Consider the following 24,525-nt stretch of genomic DNA (forward strand, 5'->3'; position numbering starts at 1 on the left):
GGCTGATGAACTACATTTTAGGGCTGTGTAAATGAGATTTTTGGCTGACCCACCACTTTAACTGCCATGACCAGGCGAAGTGCCTCTCCAACTAAATGTTAACACTTTCCCTGGAGCACAGTGAGGAGGATTAGATTGAGTTTCAGTCCTAAGTTGTTTCTCTCGAGCAGTGTTGCCCTGGCTCTTCCATAGCAGTGGAACTGAGCTGGCTTGCTAATTGTTAAGGGGTGTGGGAGGGGTATGTAATCCAACTGCCCCCAATACACTTGTGTTCTCTTAACCCAATTACTACATCGTGGGTGTGCGCCTGAGAAGAGGAAATTCCTCAAGAGCTATAAACCCAATGCTTCATGAGATAAATATGAGCTATAGCTCCATCCAATCTAACCTGAAAAAGTACTGTCTAGTGTACGTAACTGGAAGGGACGTAGAGTATCTTGTATAAACAAGTCTTACCACTTACTCTACACTGGATGGGTTCACAATTTGAGACTAAATCAAGTGTATGAAAGGCACCAAATCAAATGGAACACCACCACTATGAAAACATTTGTCCTTTTTTTTATTGACAGACAGCAACGTTAGAGGTTTAAAACACGTTCAACATCAATCAGAATGTTATCTGACATGACAAACCCGGCTGATCAGAAGAAAAAAAGAAAGGTGCAGTGTGGAGGAGTGGAAGTGTGCCACAAGATGACAGATGTCCAGAAGCTGCAGCTTCATTTTGGCTGGACGCAGCTACTGGGCTGGACTCTGGAAAGCACAAGCAGAAAGAGATATGAATAGACTGTAAACTAAAACCTTTGCTTGGAACCATTTGTAGCAGGCAATCCTTTGATAAAATAAAGTGGAAAAAAGACCTGGTGAGGAAAAATCTGTGGTATCTGGAATTAGTACGAACCAACAAACATGACCATTGTGCTTACCTCAAAATGATAAAGCCAACACACACTCCCTTTATGATCATAATGGGAAGGCTTAGAGGAGTTTGCCATCTGAGCACCAATTAACTTCCAATATCAAATAAAATAAAGTACTAGGCCTGTGTCCAGTGTCCGATAAACACATTACTGCAATTACAGGCCACAGGAATGCTATTTATTAAGTTGGCTTGACAAAGCCAACTTACTGTTCTTTGTTTTATTATTCTATGCTTTTTTGGTACCATTTTTGTGAGAATGGTGTGCTTGTGCTTTTGGGACCACACACACACACACACACACACACACACACACACACACAGATTGTATATGAGAATAATGTGCTTATACTTTTGGGACCAACTGAACGTACGTTTTTTAGCAATTGCCTAGCATCACCTTACCAACCAGCTAGGATGCACAGGAATGCCATAGCAACACATCAGCAACCGCCTGGGACACCATAACAATGGCCTATCAACACCTTAGCAACCACCTGAGATACCACAGCAATGTCCTAGAAACACCTTAACATACACCTGGGACACCATAACAATTGCCTAGAAACACCTTAGCAACCCGCTGGGATACCATAGTAATGGCATAGCAACACCTAAGCAACCACATGGGATACGTAAGGAAGAGCCTAATAACACCTTACCAACAACCTAGGATACCATAGCAATGCCCTAGCAACCACCAGAGACACCATTACAATGGCCTAGCAACACCTCAGCAACCACCTGGGACACCATAACAATGGCCTAGCAACACCTTAGCAACCCACCGGAATACCATAGTAATGGCACAGCAACACCTACGCAACGACATGGGATATGATAGTAAGAGCCTGGTAACACATTACCAACCACCTAGGATACCACAGAAGTGCCCTAGCAACCACCAGAGACACCATAACAACGGCCTAGCAACACCTCAGCAACTATCTGGGATACCAAAGCAATGGCCTAGCAACACCTTAGCAACCGCCTGGGATACCAAAGCAATGGCCTAGCAACACCTTAGCAATTACCTGGGATAATACAGCAATGGCTTAGCAACTCTTAGCAACCACCTGGATACCACAGCAACAACGTAGCAACCACCTGGGATTTTCGCTTCATCTCTTAACGTGGCGAAGAGTCGTCTACTTCGACATGAAATAGCTGTTTAACTAATATGCAAAACAATCATCCACACACTGTTTTAGCGCGACGTATAGGAGCAGGTGATTTTCAAAACAGGGCATCCCATGCGAAACAAACTGTTAGGTTAGTAATTTTGCAAGGATATCTCACTTAAAAGCTCCTAAATGCTTCAAAGAACACTCTTGAATAACTTTTAAAGATCTTATGTCAAGAATGTTAAAAACATTTGTCAGTTCAGCTACTACATCACGCTCCAAAAGGCTCAGTCAGGCCACACAGAGCAAGCGACTACATAAACATGCGGACAACCAGTCAGACTGGAACTGACAAACTCCCAATAGTGACCAGATCAACATGCAAAGGTTATTAAATGTTCAGTTACATAGGAGTGGAGCATCTGAAGCTGAGACTACATGCTGAGTGACTGGAGGAGAGGGCTGACCGTCCAACCCATCAAGAATGCAAGGCCAATTCTTGTATATATTATTGGATGGAATATAAACTGTAAATTGTGCCCTAAAATTTGCAGAAAAAATGTCACAGATAAATGTTCTCTGTAGCAAATGTATTAACTTATTTTCACAGCAAAAAAAAAAAACAAACAAAACATGTAATTTGACCAGAGGTGTTCAAACATTTGCATACAACTCTAGACAGACTCCTACAACAGAGTGACAGATGTTAATATTCCATTCAGCGGAACTGGAACATTTTGAAATGTCACCATAACTTGGTGCTGTGCTTAGAAAAACACAAACAAACAAAGATATCAGCAGATCAGTAGTACAAAGAGTTTGGTCAGTAGGGTTCAGGTTACAGGTAAGGCCAGTTGTATTCTTAAAATGGCCTATAAAGTGAGACAAGCCCTTTATAAAGACTCCTATGATGCCAACCACAAGCATTTCCAATGCAGAGAAATGAGGCTGAGACTAAAAGCAGAAGAGAGGAGGAGAGGGTGGAGGTGTTGGAAGAAACAGAGAAATCAGAGCTGAAGGAAATGGCAGAGAGAGAACAGGTGAGAATGTGAAGAAAAAGTGAACTACTGAACACTATTAGTGCAGTGAATGAGAGCACGGGGGGTGGGGGGGGGGAGTAAGAGATCCAGGCTGTGCCGCCCATTGACATTTCCTGGACTAAGAATGCAGAAATGACCTTTAAAGAGAGAGACTACGTCAGACAGGAAGGTCCAAAATGATTGAGAAAAAAACATGCATGATTAAGTAAACACCACATTAGTAGCGTGTACGGACACTGACAGATGAATATATAATAATTTCACAGTGAAATTAAAACACCACTTATTTTTAACCTTACAATAATATAACAGTGCTATATTTGGGCAAGTCAGACACAATGAATACCCCACTGTAGCAGGAAACGCACCCAAACCAGCTTCATAAACCATAGTTTTTAGAATGACTTTACAAAAAATAACATTAAAATGAATTTGCATTACATAATTGATCAAGACTTTTTAATGTAGCAGAAATTAACCAAATAACCAATCATAGTGAGCCATGTTAGCTAAAATACAAATATACAATATAAAACGTTTATGCTACTGCAGTTTTACAGCTTTCTACTACATATTTGAAAGCAATACGGTTGTACAGAAGCTAATACCAGAGATATTAGAGTCATATTATATTGTTGCTTTCCAAAGAAAAACACAAACCTCCTTTTTTTCAATTTTTATTTTTCTACATCATTTGAACGCAGCCCTTTACATTGTGTGAAATAATAAAAATTTAAATTTAAAGTTAAATATAAGACAATTTTTGCCCTCTCCTATAACGTTACCATTTTGGAGATACATGTTTTTCTTTGGACAGCAAAGATATATTTATCTGCAGCAAAACGTTTATCATCAAAAACAGTGATTCCAAACTTTTGAACGGTACTGTAAACTTATAAATTATTAATAATCAGTGGGGAACCCTGCGGGCCTTCTATGCCTTTAGAAAGAGCATAATGATTGCTGTGAGATCATTTACTTAATTTTTATTTTATACAGCTATCATACTTGTTCTATTTAAACTCTGGAAGCACATTTTTAGGTTCAGGCTGGAAACAAAAGTGTGAAATTCTTCAAATGCTCATCAGAAAATAATCAAATCAGGGTATTTTTTTCTCTGTGGCAGATAAAGCCAAGTGAGCTCTCCCATTGGTTAGGACTTCAGGAGCTGAACGGAAGACCTAACAGGTCAGATTAACCACCAACATGATTAGGAAGTGACAGTGAAATCAACCGTTCACGTTTTGATCTCCAGTGAGCGAGAACAATTTCAAGAAAAAATGTCATGGGGGCTAGTTTTTGACAGAGTTTTAAATGCCAAGCTCTAACAGTCATGGTTTGTCACTGTTAATAACAGAATAAAGTCTTCATCAGCCCTTTTCAGCAGAGGAACAATGTATGACAGCATAAATAAAATCAGCAAAAGAACTGCTACAAGACTGAAGACTCACTGTAGTACCTTGGCCAGTACAGTGGGTCGCGGCACTCCCAGCCAATCGCAGAGCTGGTTCCTGTGTGTGCGCACTGTGGTGAGGTCACTCTCCCTGAGAGAGGGAATTAAAGAAGAGTGGCATAAAGTCACAGGACTTAGAGATTGAGATCATCCTCAATGAGACCAGAGAAAACACTCACCAGTTAGTGTCACTCAGCACGGTCATGACATCATCCAGCACCGCTGCATCTATGACATCATCATAGGTCAGCAGCATCTCATACACCTGACTGGCGGTGGCCTTTCTGATCTACAGAGAGAGAGAGAGAGGCAGCTTCAGAGACCACTTGCATAAAACATCTTAAGTGAATTTTAGCTTTAAATCTTTCCTTTACCTTATATGAGCTGTGGGAAATGAGGGGAATTATAATTGTAATTTGAGTTTTAGACCCTAAGTTAAAGGTTCAGCTGTAAATTTGAATTTTAAATGTACAGCTTTAAAAGTATCCCTTAAGTATTTACCTTGAGATGAATACCTAAAGCCCCATAGGACACAACATAAATAAATAAGGTTTAAAAATGTTTGTGTGATACTAAAATTGAGTGTTATATTAAACATCCAGCAAAGTTTGAATGTAAAAAAAAGAAGATGGAATTAAAAGAAAACCTGGCATAAAAAAAAAAAAAATACTTATCAGACCTACCTAAGAACTGTCAGGGTGTGGCCCTAATATTCTAATGAGCACATGTGATTGACAGCCTGCAGTCCAACACAGCCTGTTACGTCACTCAAGCAGTACTAAACACAACACTGCAAGTGAAATGAGTGAAACAGGTGGTGGTGTAGACGCCGCTGCGACCGCGGCTCATTCAAAACACTCCAGCTTTTATAGAAGGTAAGGTTCTTATTCACTTTACTGCCGAAAGTGCGTCTAGAGAATGCTGGGATGTCTCGCTGACTGAGTGAAGGGATAAATGGATGTTCTCGCTATCTCAGTTATGCTTGTAGTTAGCTTTCTTGTAGTAAGTTTATAGGTCTTGAACACACAGACACTATAAGGGCAACACAGTTTGCTGATGGCAAAATACATCAGCCATTTACTGGACACTGGAAAGTTTTTCACAGCACATATTTTGTACATGTATACTGTGTGTCCACAAGAACAAGATAAACCTGCTTATAGGTTATAACACAACCTACTTATAGAAATAAAACAAGCCCCTGGGGCTTTAAGATGTTTTATGAAAGGACCCACAGGGTGTCAGTGCCACAGTTGCACAAATAATGTCATGTGCAATATCTCCCCATAGACTTGCATTTTAGATATGCAGCGCATATCAGAGCCTGAGGTTGAAAGGGAAAGGGTCATACACACACACACACACACACACACACACACACACACACACACACACACACACACACACACACACTCACTCACCACAGGGAAGGGGTGACACAGCAGCAGCATCAACTGCACCAAAATCTTCTTCCTTACATCACCCTGAAACTGGATGAGCCCACAGTACCTGAGAGAGGAAATCAGTAAACAGTCAAAAGAACTACTCTTTAAAAGGGGGGAAAGGACATTGCTCAGCTCTACCTCGGCAAGTTTTCCTTCATGGAAGTGACGGTTTGTCCCAAAATGAAATTTATACAACTTTTGCTTTTACTCCCTTATATACAGGCCTCGAACTGAGACTTGACTTCACTGACTCAGACCTTGACTTGAGACTTGCCTCTATTGACTTAGGGCTCAACTTGAGACCTGTATTGACCTGGGACTTGACTGGACACTTCTACTGACTCGGGCCCCAACTTCAGACTTAACTGTACTGCCTCAGGCTTCGTCTTGAGATGTACCTGTATTGACTCGGGCCTTGACCTGAGACTTACCTCTATTGACTCAGCACTTAATTTGAGACCTGTATTAACTCAGACTTTGACTTGCCTGTATTGACCTGGGACTCAACTTCAGACTTCTACTAACTCGGGACTCGACTTGACACTTAACTATACTGACTCAGGCTTTGTTTTGAGATTTACCTGTATTGACTTGGGCCTCGATTTGAGACTTAAACAAAGTATCTTTACTTGGAACTTGATTTGAAGTGTCAAGACCTGAGACTTAGGCCCAATCCCATTTCTTATTTTTACCCCTACCCCTGTTTTCAAGGGTCAACTTGAGTTATAAGGGGTAGTGGTTGAAATCATCCGGTACGAAATGGGACAAACCTCAAATAAAAAGAACAGCACTTCATTAACAGGCTACTAGCGGTGCTGTGCAGGTGACCCTGACAGTCTGCAGTGATAGCAGAGGAGGGTGAGGTTCAGCTACTTCGCTGCTGGGCTTTAGTTATATTTAGGGCATCATATGCCTTCAGAGAAGGGGGTGCACCAATTATTTATTATCACCCACCCCTAATTCCTCAGTGATATGAAGTCAGCTATTCACCAGCTTCTCGTTTGTATTTTTACGCTCCCTGGGACACCCTACCCCAGGGATGTCCAATCTTATCTGCAAAGGGCTGGTGCGGTTGAAGGTTTTCACTCCAACAAAGCAGGAGGTCACCTGATGAAATGTTTGAATAGTGTTTGCTGCCACACTGGCCCTTTGCGGATAATACTGGACACCCCTGCTCTTCCCCTAGGGCTGAATGCGCAAAATGGAGGGGTAAGTGCTAAGTGGTAGGGGCAAGGGGTGAAATGGGATTGGGCCTTACTTGTTACTTGCATCTCAGTGACTTGTTTCTACTACTGTTTGTTAGCTTTATTAGCCTCAGAGCTCCAGTGCAAAACTAAAGAGTCAACTAAACAGTGCAAAAGAGGTGTGTGTGTGTGTGTGCGCGCGCGCGCGTGTGTGTGTGTGCGCGCGTGTGTGTACCAGTCTGCATGAGGAAATGCATCAGCACTTACACAGCTATGCAGGAGCGCAGTTTCTGAATGTCTTTCGATTTCTTAATCTCCTCTTTACACAATGACAACAACTCCACACAGAATGGGTGACTAAGGGGAGAGAGAGAGAGAGAGTCAGACAAAGAGAGAATAAAAATGACAAACAATGAGTCTTGGTGATTTTCTTGCTTCGAAACACTTGATTCAACTCTAACTTTCAGGTTTAGTTGGTGTGTTTGAGAAGAGAAATGATCTGGTGTCTGTGCTGGTGTGCAGTGGAAGATCAGCCTCCTGCCCTACTCACTTCTCCACACTGACAAAGAGCTCAAAGCAACTGTTAGCCAGCATTTGGTCCAGCATCTTCAGAAAGGGGACAGACACTCTGTTGGCAAAGGAAAAACGGTATTTCAGTACCAGGGTATTAAAAGAGTAACATAAATGTTTGGACATTTGTCTAAAGCTAATTTTAAAGGTGAGACCACAATCATTCCAATAAACATAGCCTAGTACAGAACTCTCAACCTATCCCTGTCCATCAACCACATTTATTATGATAAGGAAAAATGCCACAGAACTTATTACATTATACTTTCCATGAACATCAGCAGTATTTATGTGATTTATTATAGGCAACTTTTATAAAAAAAAACAAAAACAGTAGTCCCCTGTAATTAAAAAGAAATGTAAAACTGAATATGATAAACTGTGTGATAGTGATAAAACTTGAGTTTTAACCACACAGTTGAATCAATATGAAGATTTGTTCATTTTTGTGCTTTGACAAGCTTATAGACCATATGAACCATATGGATTTGAAAATCAGATACAGATATTAATGGATGCAAAAATAAAATACACTGTGAACTACTCTTATATACTTCTATGTAGAGCTGGGCATTATAGCACAAAGGTAATATCATGATACTTCAAGAACTTTTCATGATAAATGATGTCAAAATATTTTTTTCTGACATCTGATAAAAACGGAAACGCCACAGTAGTGCTGCATTTAAAAATTACTATAAAAACTTATGAATGCACATATAGCACTGCACTACATCCAATTGAACAGAACTAATTATGCTTGCTTTGCAGTTCGAAAGTGTTTTTAGTACTGGCGATATCCACAATATGCTGAAGAAAGCATATGGTGACACTTTGTGATGTAATTTTTTACAGTAATGAAAGATACTGTCATATTGTCCAGCCCTAATTCTATGTTCACTTCAACTCTGTGAACTTGGGAACTTTGCTGCACAATCTGGATTGCAACTAAACTCTACTGAAAGGATGAAAACTTGGCACTTCATGCTGCAAGAATAACTTGCACACAACCTTCTAGAAATATTTTTCATTTTAATCGGATTTTTTCCCCTCGATTTATTTAGTTTTTTAACGTTTTTAACAATCTTTGATTATACTAATGAATAAATTACACGTTTGAAATGGAAATATGCACTGTTATGCACAATCATAACACCGTTATGCACAAACAGTAAGGCGTGACTTTATTCCTGTTTGTCCTGATCAGTGGTGGAGCTGATTGGGCTTCAGTGTGGCTCTACCTGTCATTGCGGAGGTTGTCTCTAAAGATACACAGGAGAGCGTCTCCAAACTGCTGCAGAGCTGCGCTGTCCTGCTGAATACTCTTTAGGTGCTCGAACAGAGAGTGGGAGGAATAACGCACCTGTGGAAACACACACACACTTAAAATGAACCTCTTTTTATTATTTAGTTCTTGTCCCTGATCACATTAAAGCCTAAACCATCATATCATTTAAATGTCAAAACACTTGATTTTCTGTAACCTTCCAACACGGTGATTTCTGCCTGCCTCTATAATGTCTCCTGATTTTCAGCACCAATTTTGTGCACCAGAAGGTGAGGAAACGTAATATTAACCAGTAATATCATGTTTAAGCTGCTCAGAGATCCTTCCAAAATATGTCATGGTGCAGAAAGAAATGCATCACGATTTCTGATTCACACTGAAAAAACAGATTACATTTTACAACATATCTTCTTTTGGCATTATCGCCCAGCCCAAGTCCGAAGCAGATCCTGAGGCAGGCTCCAGTGTGGAGGTCATGTTTACTGCACTCCAGCTTTCTATCATGCAGAGTTTCAACCGTGGGAACATTTCACACATCCGCCAGTGCTGGCTCAGCCAGGCCACACTCTTCCACACTCACCAAGGTAGACCTGATTGGCCCACAGAGAGAGGGAGAGAGAGAGAAAGAGAGAGAGAGAAACGGAGAAAAGTCTTTGCGGCCTCTCGGGCAATTCATTTATGGGCACTGCTGCCAGATGAGCTGGAGCTGAGTGAGCTCCCAGCACCTATTAAAACCCTTCACCTTATTTTTCTTGATTACATTGACAAACACTGGAAGTTATAAACAGCAAAAGAGCCATAAATCACACTGAATAATTTCCCCCCACGGGCACCAAACTGACCAGAACAGTCTGAGATTTTAACAGAGTTTAGAGGAGTGAGAGGAGAGAGAGAGGGAGAGAGAAAGAGAGAAAGAGACAGGACTTGTGAGGAAGCAGAAAGAAAGAAAGATGAGGGGATGAAGGGATGAGAAAGCAACAACAAAAACAAACAATAAATGGGAAACTGGCTCAAAAAAACAGAGCGAGAGAGAGAGAGAACAAGGGAGGGAGAGAGATAGAAAGAGCGAGAGGGAGAGAGAGATAGCGAGAGGGAGAGAGAGGATTTTTATGAGGATGCAGAAATAGAACAATGATGGGATGAAGAAAGTGAGAAAGAAAAAAAAAGAATGGGAAACTTGCCCAGGAAAAAAAACAAAAAACAAAAAAAAACAAAGAATGGAAAAGTGAAAAGGAAGAGAGTGAAAGTGAGAGGGGGGGGGAGAGAGTTTAAAAATATTTTAGAGAGAGAAAGTGCGAGAGTAAAATAAAATATTTTTAGAGAAAAAGGGAGAGAGAGAGAGAGAACTGCAAGCAGAAAGAGAAAGATGAGGGAAGAGAAAAAAAACAAGAATGGGAAACTGGTAAGAACTAAACAGAGTAAGAAAGGAAAAGTGAAAAGAATGAAAGAGTGAAACAAAAAAGATAGAAAGTGCAAGAGAAAAAGAGCAAAGAGAAAATTATGAACAAAGAGAAAGAGAAAGAAGAGGGGATGGAGAGTGAGAAAGAAAAAAAACAAGAATGGGAAAATGGCCCAAAAAACGGGGTAAGAAATGAAAAGTGAAAAGAACGAAAGAGTGAAACGAGAGAGAGAGAGAGAGAGAGAGAGAGAGAGAGAGAGAGAGAGAGAGAGAGAGAGAGCGCGCGCGAGAGAGAGAGAGTTGTAGTGAAGAGCAGATGTGCTCCAGAAGCTCCTTGTTCGTCCCTGAAATGCTGGACCTCAGATCCTGCCAGCTCCACTCACTCTACTCCAGCTCCATTGGTGCTGAATGAGCTCTGGCCCATTGTTTGTGCTGAGCTTCTAGTCTTGGAACACTTTATAAAAAGCAGGCAGGCTTGAGGCCTGAATGGGAAAAGGCAGCGTATCGTATAACAAAAACATTTTTAGAAGTCACCTGAAAACTTGGAGGGCCAAGATTAGAATCTAGAGTAATTTCTGTTACACTTCAGACTGACTGTCCACTGGAGAAGCTTTGTAGACACTCCTTTTTTCCTTTAAACAACCTTCAACTCAATTAACCCTGTAAAGTCCAGGCTTATTATTCAGTTAACAGTCAAAATTCCATTGATTTTTCCAAATCTCTGCATATTTCAACCACAGTGATCTACACCACCTCATTGTGAAATACTGACTCTGTTTCTTTACAATGGTGATGAGAGTCAAAATAAAGCCATTTTATTTACTATCCAAAACAACAAGTGAATGTACATGTTTTTTCATTTTCATATAGATGATAATTAAATAGAAGTAAAATCCAAAATAAAAAGTTTGCTTTTGTCACTATTTTGTCTTTTAATGCCCTGCATGTACCTCTTAATTAATGGATTAAAAAAAATTACATATGAAGCCAAGATTTTTCGTAAAACAATGATTCAGGCATCAGGCAGGATTATCATAACCATTTCATGAAATATCTTTCGGTGAGGTTGCTTTTAGAGGCTTTAAATGCTTTGGACGTCTGGTTCCTATCACCATCACTGTGAACAATTTCTACTTAGTACGTTTTTCTAGAATGGATCATTTCACTTTAAAACACTCGGAAAGACTTTGCATACATTTTAATAATTTGAACTGTGTGGAAATTGTGAAAAAAAAATCAGTGGAAATCCTCTTCAATCTTAAAATGTTTTATTTATTAACTAACTTTAACTTCACAGTAACTACACTAATGTGTAAGTTCTGTATTTATTAGAGAGAGGAAATGAAGTGTGTACCAACATACGAGCCCTTTGGGTTTAAGGGGTCCAACTGTCCTTGATTTTTCCCCAACCTGAAACATTACACTCACTCTAACCCTAACCTTGGTTCTAATCCTAATCCTAATGCTGTTTCACCAGATAGTTTGTTAACAATTTGTGCACTCGTAACATTTTGTAAAGGACTTCAAAAAGAAAGGCCCTCTATAGACCTGTGCTGTGTGTTTGTCCCCTTGTGCTCTCCCCTTCACTGGCCTCAGGCCTGCTCCACTGGCTTCATGTGTTTATACTGTGGCGGTGTAATGGTTAAGATCTGGTTGTGTTGTGGGAGGGTTTGTATTAAGAAGCCAACTCTATGGAGGTTTTCATGAAGGAAAAAAGGGAAAGTGAAGATGTAAATATGGTGCTTTAAAGGGGAATTCCATCACTTTTTTTGAAATTTTGCATACTTCAGTGGTTGAGAGGTAAACGAAGTCACTCAGAGTGGTTTGGTGCAAAATGGTTCACTGCAGAGAAACTTGGCGACTCTAATTTCCTTCAATGCCCATTCAAAAGAGTATTTGTGAAGTCAGGCATGTTGGATGAGAAGGCCTGGCTCGCAATCGATGCTCCAATTCATCCCAAAGGTTTTCAGTGAGGTTGAGGTCACGGCTCTGTGCTGGCCACGGGAATTCCTCCTCACTTAACTCGTCAAACCATGTCTTTATGGACCTTTTTGTGCACAGGGGCACAGTCCTGTTGGAACAGAAAAGGTTCCCCCAAACTGTTGCCGCAAAGTTGCTTATGCCACGAAGCATATAATTATCCAAAATGTCTTTGTATGCTGTAGCATTAACATCACCCTTCACGGGAACTAAAATAGCTCCAGACCATTATCCCTCCTCCACCAAACTTTACTGCCAAACTCAGATTTGTCCAACAAACTGCCATATAGTGAAGCATGATTAATCACTCCAGAAAACATGTTTCCACTGCTGCAATATTGAGTGGACGCGTGCTTTGCATCTCTCCAGCCGACGCTAGCGATTTTAGGTATGTGTGCAGCTGCTCGGCCATGAAAAGCTATTTTATGAAGCTTAAGACGCACAGTTTTTGTGCTGATGTCAGTTTGGAAGTAAGTGAGTGATGCAACAGAGCACAGATGTTTTTTACGTGCTATGTACTTCAGCATTCCTCTGCCTCACTCTGAGTTTGCGTGGTCTACTACTTCATGGCAGACCTGTTGCTGCTCCTAGATGCTTCAACTTTACAATGATAGCACACACAGTTGACTGTGGCAGATCTAGCAGGTCAGAAATTTCATGAACTGACCTGTGGCAAAGGTGGCATCCTATGACAGTGCTGCATTTAAAGTCACTGAACTCTACAGCATGACCCATTCTACTGTCAGTGTTTATCTACAGAGATTGCATTTTGTTCACCTGTTAGCAATAGATGATGCTGAAACATGTGAACTCGAGAATTAGGAGGGTGTCCACATACTTTTGGCCACCCAGTGTATATAATTTTCAGTACCGTGCATGGAGACAAGAACAGCCTGCTTTTTAGTAAAGGTTTAAAGAGAGAGAGGTCATGTAAAAATCTATATTGACTGTTTTTGGTAAATAAACTTACACAAATATTAAAAGTAGACTTCATACAAGAAAACGTGGAATATTGGTTCTTTAAATTACTCGGTTCAGAATCGGGGAAAAAGCTTGATCAGGACATTTTTAGCTTTAACAGTTGTGTTGTGGCAGTGTGTTGTGTAATGACACCTACTGTGCTCTCAGTGAGGCCACCCACAGACACAGCCAGGCCCAGCAGCGTGTGGTACTGGTAGACTGGCAGTCGCAAGAGCTGAGAAACGTGAGGGAAAGCCTGAGACGCTGCATTCCAGTTCAGAGACTCCGCACTGTCCCTGCAACACAACCGTCAGGACTCGGGATTAGAAACAATACAGAAAACAAAAAATCGAAAAGAGTGTTTTTCATAGAACATAATCAAAAACAGAAAATCACTTTCCACTTACAGAGTGAAAACTTTATTTTAACATGTGATCAACCAGTTAATAATGCTATTGTTTTGTTCACTATGCATGTTTGAAAAATGCACTGGTGATTAATTTGGTGATGTTGTTTTACTAGGCCTTATATACACTTTATTTGCATTGAAGACACTGTTATTAAAAATGAATTTTGCTTCATTTTCTAAAAATGCCAACACCTAAAAGTGCCCACAGTTGCAGAAACACAATAAAAGACTATTTTTTAAAACTGGTTACCATCTGGAGGAGAAAAGAAAAAAATACTGTTTATGTTCAAACCAAAATGAAAAATTTGGTTTGCGATGTAATCTGCCAAATTTAACTGGAGCAAAATAAACTTATGAACTAGTTGACATTTTAAAATAGCTACATAGACTTTGTTTCTGTTTTTGATTGTGTTCTTTGAAAAAAAAAAGTTCCAGAGTAACAACACCAAACACAAACACACAGATTAACCACTGATAAGGGCATCACTTCACACCCTTATGGACATGAAGCAAAAACAAACTTTCCACACCTCACAAATTCATGGAATCAAACCCAAACCATGGAGAAATCTGCCACTGAAGAAACAAATTTCAGTGTGTGTTGAAAGCCTGGTCCTTATTCTGCTGACCTGCAGCAGCCTGAGAAAGTAATAACACACTCAGCTCTATGACAGAAGTAATAAGCAGCAGAATGCACTGTGGATACGGCCAAGTCTACTTCATCTTCCGCCTCAACACCTGCTCCAGATAAGAGCTGAACAGGGAGAAAACAGTAGTGTAATAGCATATGTTTCTGTTTCTGAAATCCTGAAAAAGTATAGCAGCAGTTATGTTAGATAATTAATCACAGTATTGTACAATCACAGCATTCTCCATAGATTTTAGATTTCAGAGAATATTTACTCTGTACAACATAAATTACAGTCTTGGTGCATACATAGACAGTATGTACAGAACTGTGCAAATGTCAGAGATCACCCTTCAGTCAAAATGGCCATTAAGTACAAGCAATTCATTTTTCAGCATCAGGAAAAAAGCTGAAACATATATTTAACAGAAACACATATTTAACAGAAATTAACACAGAAGCCAAAAAGATCTACATATTATAGATTATTTTTCAGTATTTATTGTGTAAATGCTTTGCTTTTATTACAGCTTGCATTTTTTTCAGTTTCTTCCTTTGAGCTTTTCAATGAAATCTGCATGGATGTTTTTCCACACCTCGAAATTTCAGTCTTCGATGTTGGTTACATTTTCTGCTTCCTGAAAATATTCAATGATGCTGGGGTCTGGACTCTGAAGTGGTCAGTCCATTGTTCTGAGAGCACCAGCAGCTTCGTTGCTTGTTAAGTACACCTTGATCTTGGGTGTGCTTGGGGTTGTTATCTTGCTGTAGAATAAAATCAAATGTTTTCCACAGCGCACTGAGTGATGTTTTAAAAAGTGTTTCGACTTATGATGCCGTCAAATTCCAGATGTTGATCCCCAAACTGGCACTGATCCCTCAGCATGCTTGACTGATGGGTGTAGGCATAGTTCGTAGGGTATGACTTCTTGACAGCTACATATTCTTTAACACCCATGGTGTTGAAATGTCTTCTTAGTATTTTTGCCTATCTCTTAAAGATGAAAGCTGGAAACTAGATAGTGCTAGTTTTAAGATTGGCAGGAGTTAAAGTGGGAGTAGGTAAATAAAAAATAGACAAATTAAACACAGATAGATTTGTTATTATACTTGTGTTGGAGGATTTTGTGTCATTTTCTATTAAATATATGCTTCCTGCTTTTTTCTGATAATGTAAAATAATTAACTTGTACTTAATAGCTGCTTTGAGTGGAAATTAAATAAATGAATGGGTGGTTTCTGACTTTCACACAGTGCTGTATATTTCCCAATTTGAGACTATTCAGCCTATTTCTAGACATTTTACTTAAAGGAAGTTATGTCTATTGAAATTATCTTATTTTTTTTCCTTTTAGCATTATTTCTACAAAAAAGCAAAATTACACTAGCACAGTCAGATAATTTTACTTAAAAAAATGACTTAAAATAAGCAAAAATGTCTATAAATAGGTTAATTAAGCCTATAACCTGAATAATTATAATACTTTCATAATTAAACAAATAATAATATATTCTATAAATAAATATCTTTTTTGTGCACACAGAAACATACACGCACTCATACACACGTGTGCGATCACAGAGGACCTGGACAGTGAGAAGGGTCCCCTCAGGCACTTACGGAGGGAAGATGCTCAGGAGTTCCTCCCTGTGGGGGATGTGAGGTACTACAGGCTGTGTGCTATGGAGCAGCCGGAGGAACACACTGCCAGCGTGGGCTCTGTAGCGGTCAATCTTCTCTGCAGCTTGCTGGGCCAGACAGCACATCATCCTCTGGCAACTAGACAGATAGGAAGAAGAGCAACAGAGAGACAGAGTAATAAATCAAGATGGACTGTTAAAAATTACTTCTGAAAAATTTCAATTCTGTGTTGTCAGGAAGCTTAAGAAACTCCTTTTGACGGCTCTTGAGTGGCACAGCTGTGTACATGTTGGAGCTACTATGTGGTAATCACAAGTTCTGTCACAATGGATGTCACAGCCATCTGTGGCAGGGGGTACAAGAAAGCATCCCCCTCCATTACTCAGCGTGATGTTGGCCAATGTAAGCTTCCGTTAGCTGATGTAACAGAACTGGCAGTATTTTCTCCTCAAAGTGTTTTGAGGTTTATGTTGCTCAGCCGTTCAAAAAGATGCAGTGTTTTTCATGCACATGTTAGCCCCTAAGCTTGTTAGTATTGTGTGACAGGGGTGGATTTTGCCAAGACTAAATTTAGGAAAAATGGTAAATTCATAAACTTCAGTTAAATCTGAGCATTGTCATAACATAATCTAACGCTAGAAAACAACATAATCTAATGCTAATCCAACAATGTAGCAGCTGAAAAACTCAAACTTGTCTTACTCTGTATTCACAAAGGTGCATATGGCCATGGCAACATCAACTAAGGCAAACTCGGACATGTTTGTTTATTATGTCAAATAGCTATTCTGGCTATTACGAATGGCTATTACGAAACCACCTTGCACTGTACATTATAATATTTTCCCTGCCTGCTGACCTCATCAACTGCTTATAAAGCCTTTAGTGATCTCAATCAGGTTTGTTACAGTTGGAAAACTTTTCTAATTTTCAACTTACCACAAATGTGGCCCAAGACGTTTGGTGTCTGACATTTGCTACTTTAGTTTTGTACAAGAGCTATGAGACTAATGTAGCTAACAAGCAATGGAAGCGTATACCCACTAGTTAGCACTGTGCACTGCATGACTATATCACTTACCTCAAACCAATCTGAGTTAAGTAATTGCCAAAAGACTTGCTAATGTGATACTGGTAATGTTTCTGACACTGTACAAGCTGTTATCTACAAAAATGGACAAAAGTATGGACAACATCAGACTTCAAGACTCATTCAGGCTTCTTAATCAGCAAACATCAGACACTAAACATGTCTTGGCTGTTCAACTGCGTTTGTGGCAAGTGGAAAAATCCCTTTATCACTGTAAGGGAGAACACTAAGCTATGTAGTGCAGAGCTACAGGGCTCAAACAGAAACTCAGTAGGACAGAGGCGGCTGCACTAGAAAGCTGAGCTACTCTTTCACTCAGTGTGACTCACATGGCAGGAGACAGGAGCTCAGGTGCGGATCCAGCCACCTGCAGCGTCACGTCAAACAAGCCTGTCATAGCCGCCGCCCGAACCCTGAAACAAAACAGGAGAAAGGGGTCAAACGTAAAATGAAACACAATACAGTCAATCTTTCAGTCAGACAATCTTTATATATTTAAAAATTTCCAGTCAAAACAACTATTATTCATTTTTCAGCGTTAAAAAAGCAGAAAACATTTAAAATTACACAGAAGCCTCTATAACTACACTGTAACTATTTTTTTTCAGTATTTAGTGTGTCCAGCCTTTGCCTTTATCATCATTTCCATTCTTTTCAGGTTCTTGCTTTCAGTTTTTCAGAAGAATCTGTAGGAATATTTTGTCACACCTCCAAAGTTTAGTCTTAAAAGCTTTGCATTTTCTGATCCAAATCATCCCAAACTCAGTGATTCTGAGGTCTAGTCTCTGGGGTGGTTAGTCCAATGTTCTGAAAACATCAGCTGCTTCTGAGAACCTCAGCAGCTTGTTTGCTTTACCAATTTTCTTCTTTCTGGTCTATTTCTGGCTATAATAATGGTTTCTTGACAGCTATGCATCCTTTCAGAGCCACAGCATTGAGTCGTCTTCTCACAGTGGAAGGATGGACAGAAACACCTGGGTATTTTTTTCAGATCTGAAGCAAGAGAGGAGCTTGAAATATCTTCTGAAAAATGAATAGTATAATTAATGACTGTTTGGACTAGAAATGAAATGGAAATGTGGTCTCTGATTTCTGCCCAGTACTGTATATGGTTATCAGAATGATGGAACAAATTGCAGATTCAGGCTTTTATCAAAACATGATCACTCCATCAAAGCAGGCTTTTCATTTCCTCTTCTTTTTGCTGTGTTTGATGTGGATGTGCTGTGATCTGAACGTGTGCCGGGGACATGACCTGGTTTGCTGAGGCTTTGTTTGTCCAGCCTGTATTTCTTTGTTTTGATTTCCGCTCTGCTGCAGTGAGGAATGCAGGTTGATATTGCAGGTAATAAGCATGGCCCTAGGGTGTGACAGGGGTGTGTGTGCATGTGCGCATGTATGTTTTTGTGTGTGCATGCACTGTAGGAAGCCATTAGCGCAGTGTGCCTCCACTCCTTTAAACAGCAAGTTTTTATTCATTCACTTCTTTGTCATATTACTTACAGGACTGTAAAAGTCAGAGACCACGTTTGTTTATACATTAACTAATCAAAATGGCCAATAAGTACGAGTTGCATATTTTTCCAAGTTCAGAAAAAGAAGCAGGCAACATATTCAACAAAATATTTCACGAAAGCCTCCAACACTATGTACATCAAATCTACCAGTATTTGTCCATTCTTTACTTTTGTGCCACTGCCACTTCAACTCATCCTCCCAATGTTAAAATCAACCAGGTACAGCTCCAAACAAAAGCAGTTTCCAAAACTCTCACTACACTTTTGCTGCATTCAAATTTCTTTCTCATGTGCATCTAAAATGGCTAAAGGAGCTAAAGGAGGTCATCAGATATTAGATATTCCACTTGCACAAGGAATGAGAAAGCCATAGGAAAAACAGGAGTTTCCAAAACTAGTGTTTTGAGGAAATGGCACTCAAACTTGGTACTTGAAACTTTCATCTTTGAGAGAGAGGAGGAAACTCCACTCTTGCTTCAGAACTGAAAAAAATCCACAGGTGTTTCTGTCCATCCACTGCGAGAAGACAACTGAACACTATGAGTCCGAAAAGGATGTATAGTTTTTAAGAAGCTCTTACTGAGAAAAAGGAAATAGACAGAAAAGAAGAACATTTACAAATCAAACAAAGATCTGTTGCAGTGCAGAAGACGGCATCACGGAATGTGTTTTGGAATTACTTTGTAACCAACTTCTAAGACTGAACTTTGAAGGTGTAGAAAAATATCCCTGCCGATTTCTTTAAAAAACGGCAAAAAAGCAAGTCTCCTAATAAGAATGAAAGCTGTAATAAAGGTAAAAGTGGACACAATAAACACTGAAAAAAATGATGTTTTATGTAGTTGTTGAGGTGGTTAAATATGCTTTCTGTTTAGTTTTTTTTTCCAGACACTGAAAAATAAATAACTTGCACTTAAAGCCTGTTTTGACTGGAAACGAAAGAAAATTTAAGTGGTCGCTGACTTTCCCACAGTACTGAATATTCCACTACACCAGGCTATACTTAAATTCTACTTTATATACTCTATAAATTATCTGTCGACTTTTTTAATTATTTAATTTTCTGTTCAGCACAAAGAATTTTCTATGAAAAAAATATTTAAACATACATATATTGGTCAACTACAGAGAAAGTACTACATATGTTATAATGCTACCATACTGAGAAACTAAAAAATTGGATTACTGCATTTTAAGGAGTGTACACCACCATCGCACAGTTTTGTATTTTTTTAGCTCCAACACACCTGACACAGCTAATAAAGGGCTAGGACATTAGTGGATGAATCGAGTCAGGAGTGTTGGCAAGGAAAATATACAAAATGTGCAGTGCTTTGAACTGACGGAGGAATAAAACTGTATTTGGTCACTAACCAGGCCCCCACATCCCCTCGGCTGTCCGTAGTGTAGTCGTTCATGCAGTCCAGTAGTGCTTCATACACGCCGGTCACGTTTTTCTCACACACAACACTGTCTGGACTGCCCTGAGCCCTCACTCCTGCTGTTACACACACCCTGAGAGAGAAGGAGACACACACGCACAGATGTGAGTTTAGACAAAAGCACTGGCCTGAAACTGATCGTGATACATCATGTAGAGAAATCATGAATTTCAGGTTGGGCCGGTAAGTGTGGCAGACGTTAATTGTGTTTGCTCTTCCCAAAATCCAGCAGACCACAGAGGAGAATGAGACAGATGAGGGTGCAAGAAGAATGAAGAGGAGACAGAAGGGGAGGAGGCAGTAGGTGACTCACCGGGCAATCGCTGTGGCTGCGTCTCTCCTGGCCTCAGTGAAACCTCCTTCCTTCTGTGTCATTCTGCAGGCTTCCTGGAGGCCATCTAAAATCTGAAAAACACACACAGGGGCAGCCACATTAGCCAACAGAAGTCACAGTTATCACCCGTAACACCAAAAGTGTGGTGTAATTATTTCTAATTTATATCTCACAGAAACAACCAGAGAAATTCTGTGGAAAGTGCAGGTTTCACTGAAAATTAAAATTTTAATTTATGCAATATTAATGTCTGTAAGTGTTGGATAAGAAACAGTAAAGGGAAATAAGTATTCAGACACTTTTGTTTTTGTTATTTACTATACTTCCAGTGTGTATATCCACATCAAATTTACACGTAATGTCTTTTGAATTTCTACTTACGAATATGTAAAAGGTACATATTCATTAGCACATTCATAAACATTAAAATATACATACGTAATAGTTAAAAATATTAATGCTGCAAAAACAAAAACATAAAAAATAAAAATAATAAACAACTCTTGTGCATCATGATATGAAGCCGCTTTTCTGCACTGGGGCATTACAGTTTCAAAGGAAACATGAATGGAGTGATCTACCAGAACATACTGGAGGAAAATTTCATCTCACTGACCAAGAAACTAAATCTGGGGAGGAGATGGATGATGAGAAGACAATGATCCCAAATACAATGCCAAAATAACTCAAGACAGAGGTAAAGATGCTTGCATTGCCTGGCCAATCTCCTAAAATGTAAAATTTATTTGGATTTTGAAATTTTGAGTCTATCAAAAGGACCCTCATAAGGCTGAAGACAGTTTGCTAAGAGGAATGGGCCAGAATGAACCACAAATGCTGCAAAAAACCCATGACTTTGTCCTGCAGATGTTTTGAAGCTGTAACTGCCAATAACTGCTTTGCAACAAAGTTCTACTGTTCTTAATTTGTGTCTGAACACTATTTTTCATATCATTATCATTTTTTAAACACACCTTTGTCAATTTTTATAAATGCATACTTGTTTTGTTCATATTTGGGTCAAAAGACATTATGTTTACAAATTTGATGTGGATTTATACACTGAAAGTATTTTTAAAAACAAAAGCATCTGAAACACCTCACTGTACTTAAATATGATTTGAATTTGATGAAAAGTTATTGTTGAGTGTACAGTAGGGGCTTCGCTAGAGATTTATGTATAGGGGTCTAAACCTTTACTGGGAGGTCTGAAGCCAAGGAGAAATAAAGTAAATACAATTTTTTCAGATTCATCATGATTTTTTTGAGTAGTAATAGGTGTAAAATCAATCACAAAATAACTATTTTGTCAAGTTGGTTTGTTATTTCTAGCTCTTTTGACTGTTGGTATATTGTATGGTTAGAATTTAGAGACACGACAGCACAGCTGAACACTGAAAAAATTAGGATTTAAACAAAATACATTTATTTAGAGGGCTAAAGAACATTTGGACGGGGCGAAAGTCCTCCTAAAACTGGCCTTGCAACAGCCATAACATATAGTCTTGTTTTGCGAGGAAAAAAGGCCATTTTTGCCATTTTAAACAGTGCAGATTTTTGGTAGTGGTATAAAGGCAAAGTGGTATAAAAAGGTTTTGAGCAGATTCAAATCCTTGATCACTCTCCTGTTCACTAACAAGAGTCAGCCAAAGTTTTCATTTTTAAGACAAGAGTTAAAAAGACGCTGCTCTCCTAAACCACTCACCGCTGTTCAAACAGAGCCAGCAACCTGCTCAGGGCTGTCAGATTGGGATCCTCAGTTATTTCAAGGCAATTGTGTGCGCATCAGTGATGTTTTTTCATTCCTGTGTAGCATTTTAAGTAAGTTTTATTAAAAATTAAAAAAAAATAAATAAATAAATAAAAAAACAATACTAGAAATTTATACAAATCATGATGATAATTATAATATCAATTACAAAAACCTGTAGCAATTAATTATTTATTTATTAAAGTGAAACATGTCTTGAGCTTTTATTTTTCTCATAGGATATCTGAATATTCAAAATCATTTTATGAAATATTGGAAAAAGGAAGTACATTTGCAATCTTAATTAGAAGCTTTGTTGTCATATGATTTAAATTTGTAGAAAAGTTATTTTTGTGTGTACAGTCTTGTTTTGTGGAAAGAAAATCCATACTTTACAAATGTATCTTCTCATTGAAAATATGACAAATATAATGACAGAAGTGAGTCCAGCCTGTCAATACAAAATGTAAATGTAAATTTTATGTAACCATGTAATTAGTTATGTAATTACATTTTTCTAATACAGCACAACGACAGTGATAGCTCTAGACTTCTCGGGTTAAATTAGAGAGAAATGCTTTCATCAGGCTTTATTATGGGCATTTATTTTGGGAACTTTAGGACCAGAGTTAAAACATTAAAAACATTTTTTACACCTAATTTCTATGCTACAGTTCACACTGAGTTTGGCTTTTTGTGGCACTGTATCTTTTTCACATGGATAAGCTGGTTTCATACCACAACAATTAAAATGCACCAAATTATGCACCAAACACTGCACCAATATGAGCGTTCTTTGATTGCTTGGGAATTTAGCAGGGACACAAGTGCTGTCACTTTCACGTCTGCCTCCATTAGTGCCAAAAAAGGTGGCCTGTTTACTTAGACATATAGCTTATAAATATGACCTATCTATTTATATTTATTATATCTATAGGCAAATAGTTTAACCCATGGTTTACAGGGAACAAACTTAAATATGACATTTGTCTGCTATTTTTAGTTCTATTCATTTGCTGAACCTCCCTGTAGATGATGTATTACCTTATTTTCACTCAGAAATGTATTCTGATTCTGTAATCTCATCTATTTAAAGCATTTTGAAAAGCTACATGTCCCAAAGCTTTAGATGAACAGTGTAAATAGTACAGAGTCTAAAGACAACATTTTGAGTAGCCAAACTTGTCCAGGACATGTTGTAACCCCATGACAATCCTGCACTTGCCATTACAGTGTCATACATGATACATGGTATATGGTAAGTTACAGGAGGCGAAAAATATCTGCAACTTTCTCTTATTCTCTTCGACTCATGGAGAAAAAGAAATTATATTGTAACTGCTCTCGTCTATGTATGTGAGAGTATGGACGTGGGCTACTACCTGTTGGAGTTTACTGTGGATCATGAAGCGTGGGAGGGAGCCCAGAGCCAGCGCGGAGCCACAGCGGGTCAAAACCTCTGGACTCCGCAGTGCTGCCAGATACTGACTCACCAACTGCTCTGTGCACACATACACACAGAAAAACATTTACAGACAAAAAACGTCTGTCTGGAATCATAGTCTGCTGGAAAACAGCCAAAATCAGATAATGTGCACACACAAACACCTGCACTAGTGTTCAACAGCTTGGAATCGCTATATACATTATATGATGATAATTTTGTTACATATACATGAATAAAATGATTCTGATTGACATTTTGAATAATTAGTAGGAAACTGTAAAATAAATGACAAAATTTAAAATATGTTGTGATTGTGATGAAGAGAGCTGTAGATGGTACTTAAATTATCCTGTATTAAATTATCCTGTATTAAATTACCCGGTATTATCCTGTATTACTTAAATTAACCTGTATACTATCAAGAATTAATTATAATAAAATCATTATCTTTAATGTCTTGTATTCCCAAAGTTGTGAACAAATTTGTGAACAAATTTGTGGCACATAATTTCCTAAAAAATTATAATAAACTATAGGGTTGTCAAGATTAACATGTTATTAACACGCTAAATTATTGACAACAATAGCATTTCCTGCTTTGACCCTTTGAACCATCTGTAGCAGCACAGGCTGAACCCCAACTGCTCATGCACTTTAAGCCGTGACTGCAGCCCTCTCTTTCAAATACAGCTTTTAAATAGCCTTTTTAATGGCATTTAGCCATTTACCTTTGGCACACGAAACAATGCTCACCATAGACCTATGGATAAATCAATGATTAGCAAACTAACAAAAAAAACAATAACAAAGTGGAAAGCTCCAGTTCGCTCTGAGAGCCTCCAATGTAACAAGAATCCAAAAATTTGTATGAATTAGAGAGGCTACAATCACCAAGGAGTTG

General features: G+C 38.9%; 1 protein-coding gene across 3 annotated transcripts in view; it reads right to left on the minus strand.

Moving 5' to 3' along the window:
- Positions 1-536: 536 nt before the first annotated feature.
- Positions 537-24,525, minus strand: part of tbcd (tubulin folding cofactor D) — a 71,797-nt gene continuing 47,808 nt past the window's right edge. For all 3 annotated transcript variants that reach the window (XM_036567390.1, XM_036567388.1, XM_036567391.1), the window contains exons 28-40: positions 23,560-23,678; positions 20,407-20,498; positions 20,026-20,166; positions 17,464-17,547; positions 16,024-16,182; positions 13,523-13,661; positions 8,980-9,101; positions 7,719-7,796; positions 7,436-7,525; positions 5,961-6,048; positions 4,719-4,828; positions 4,546-4,630; positions 537-756 (exon numbers count right to left, since the gene is read on the minus strand). In XM_036567390.1, the coding sequence (XP_036423283.1) occupies positions 742-756; positions 4,546-4,630; positions 4,719-4,828; positions 5,961-6,048; positions 7,436-7,525; positions 7,719-7,796; positions 8,980-9,101; positions 13,523-13,661; positions 16,024-16,182; positions 17,464-17,547; positions 20,026-20,166; positions 20,407-20,498; positions 23,560-23,678 (1,322 nt within the window). In that variant the 3' untranslated portion in view covers positions 537-741. The remainder of the gene's footprint in view (positions 757-4,545; positions 4,631-4,718; positions 4,829-5,960; positions 6,049-7,435; positions 7,526-7,718; positions 7,797-8,979; positions 9,102-13,522; positions 13,662-16,023; positions 16,183-17,463; positions 17,548-20,025; positions 20,167-20,406; positions 20,499-23,559; positions 23,679-24,525) is intronic.

This window comes from Colossoma macropomum, unplaced genomic scaffold, assembly GCF_904425465.1.
Source record: "Colossoma macropomum unplaced genomic scaffold, Colossoma_macropomum, whole genome shotgun sequence".
Taxonomy (NCBI): domain Eukaryota; kingdom Metazoa; phylum Chordata; class Actinopteri; order Characiformes; family Serrasalmidae; genus Colossoma; species Colossoma macropomum.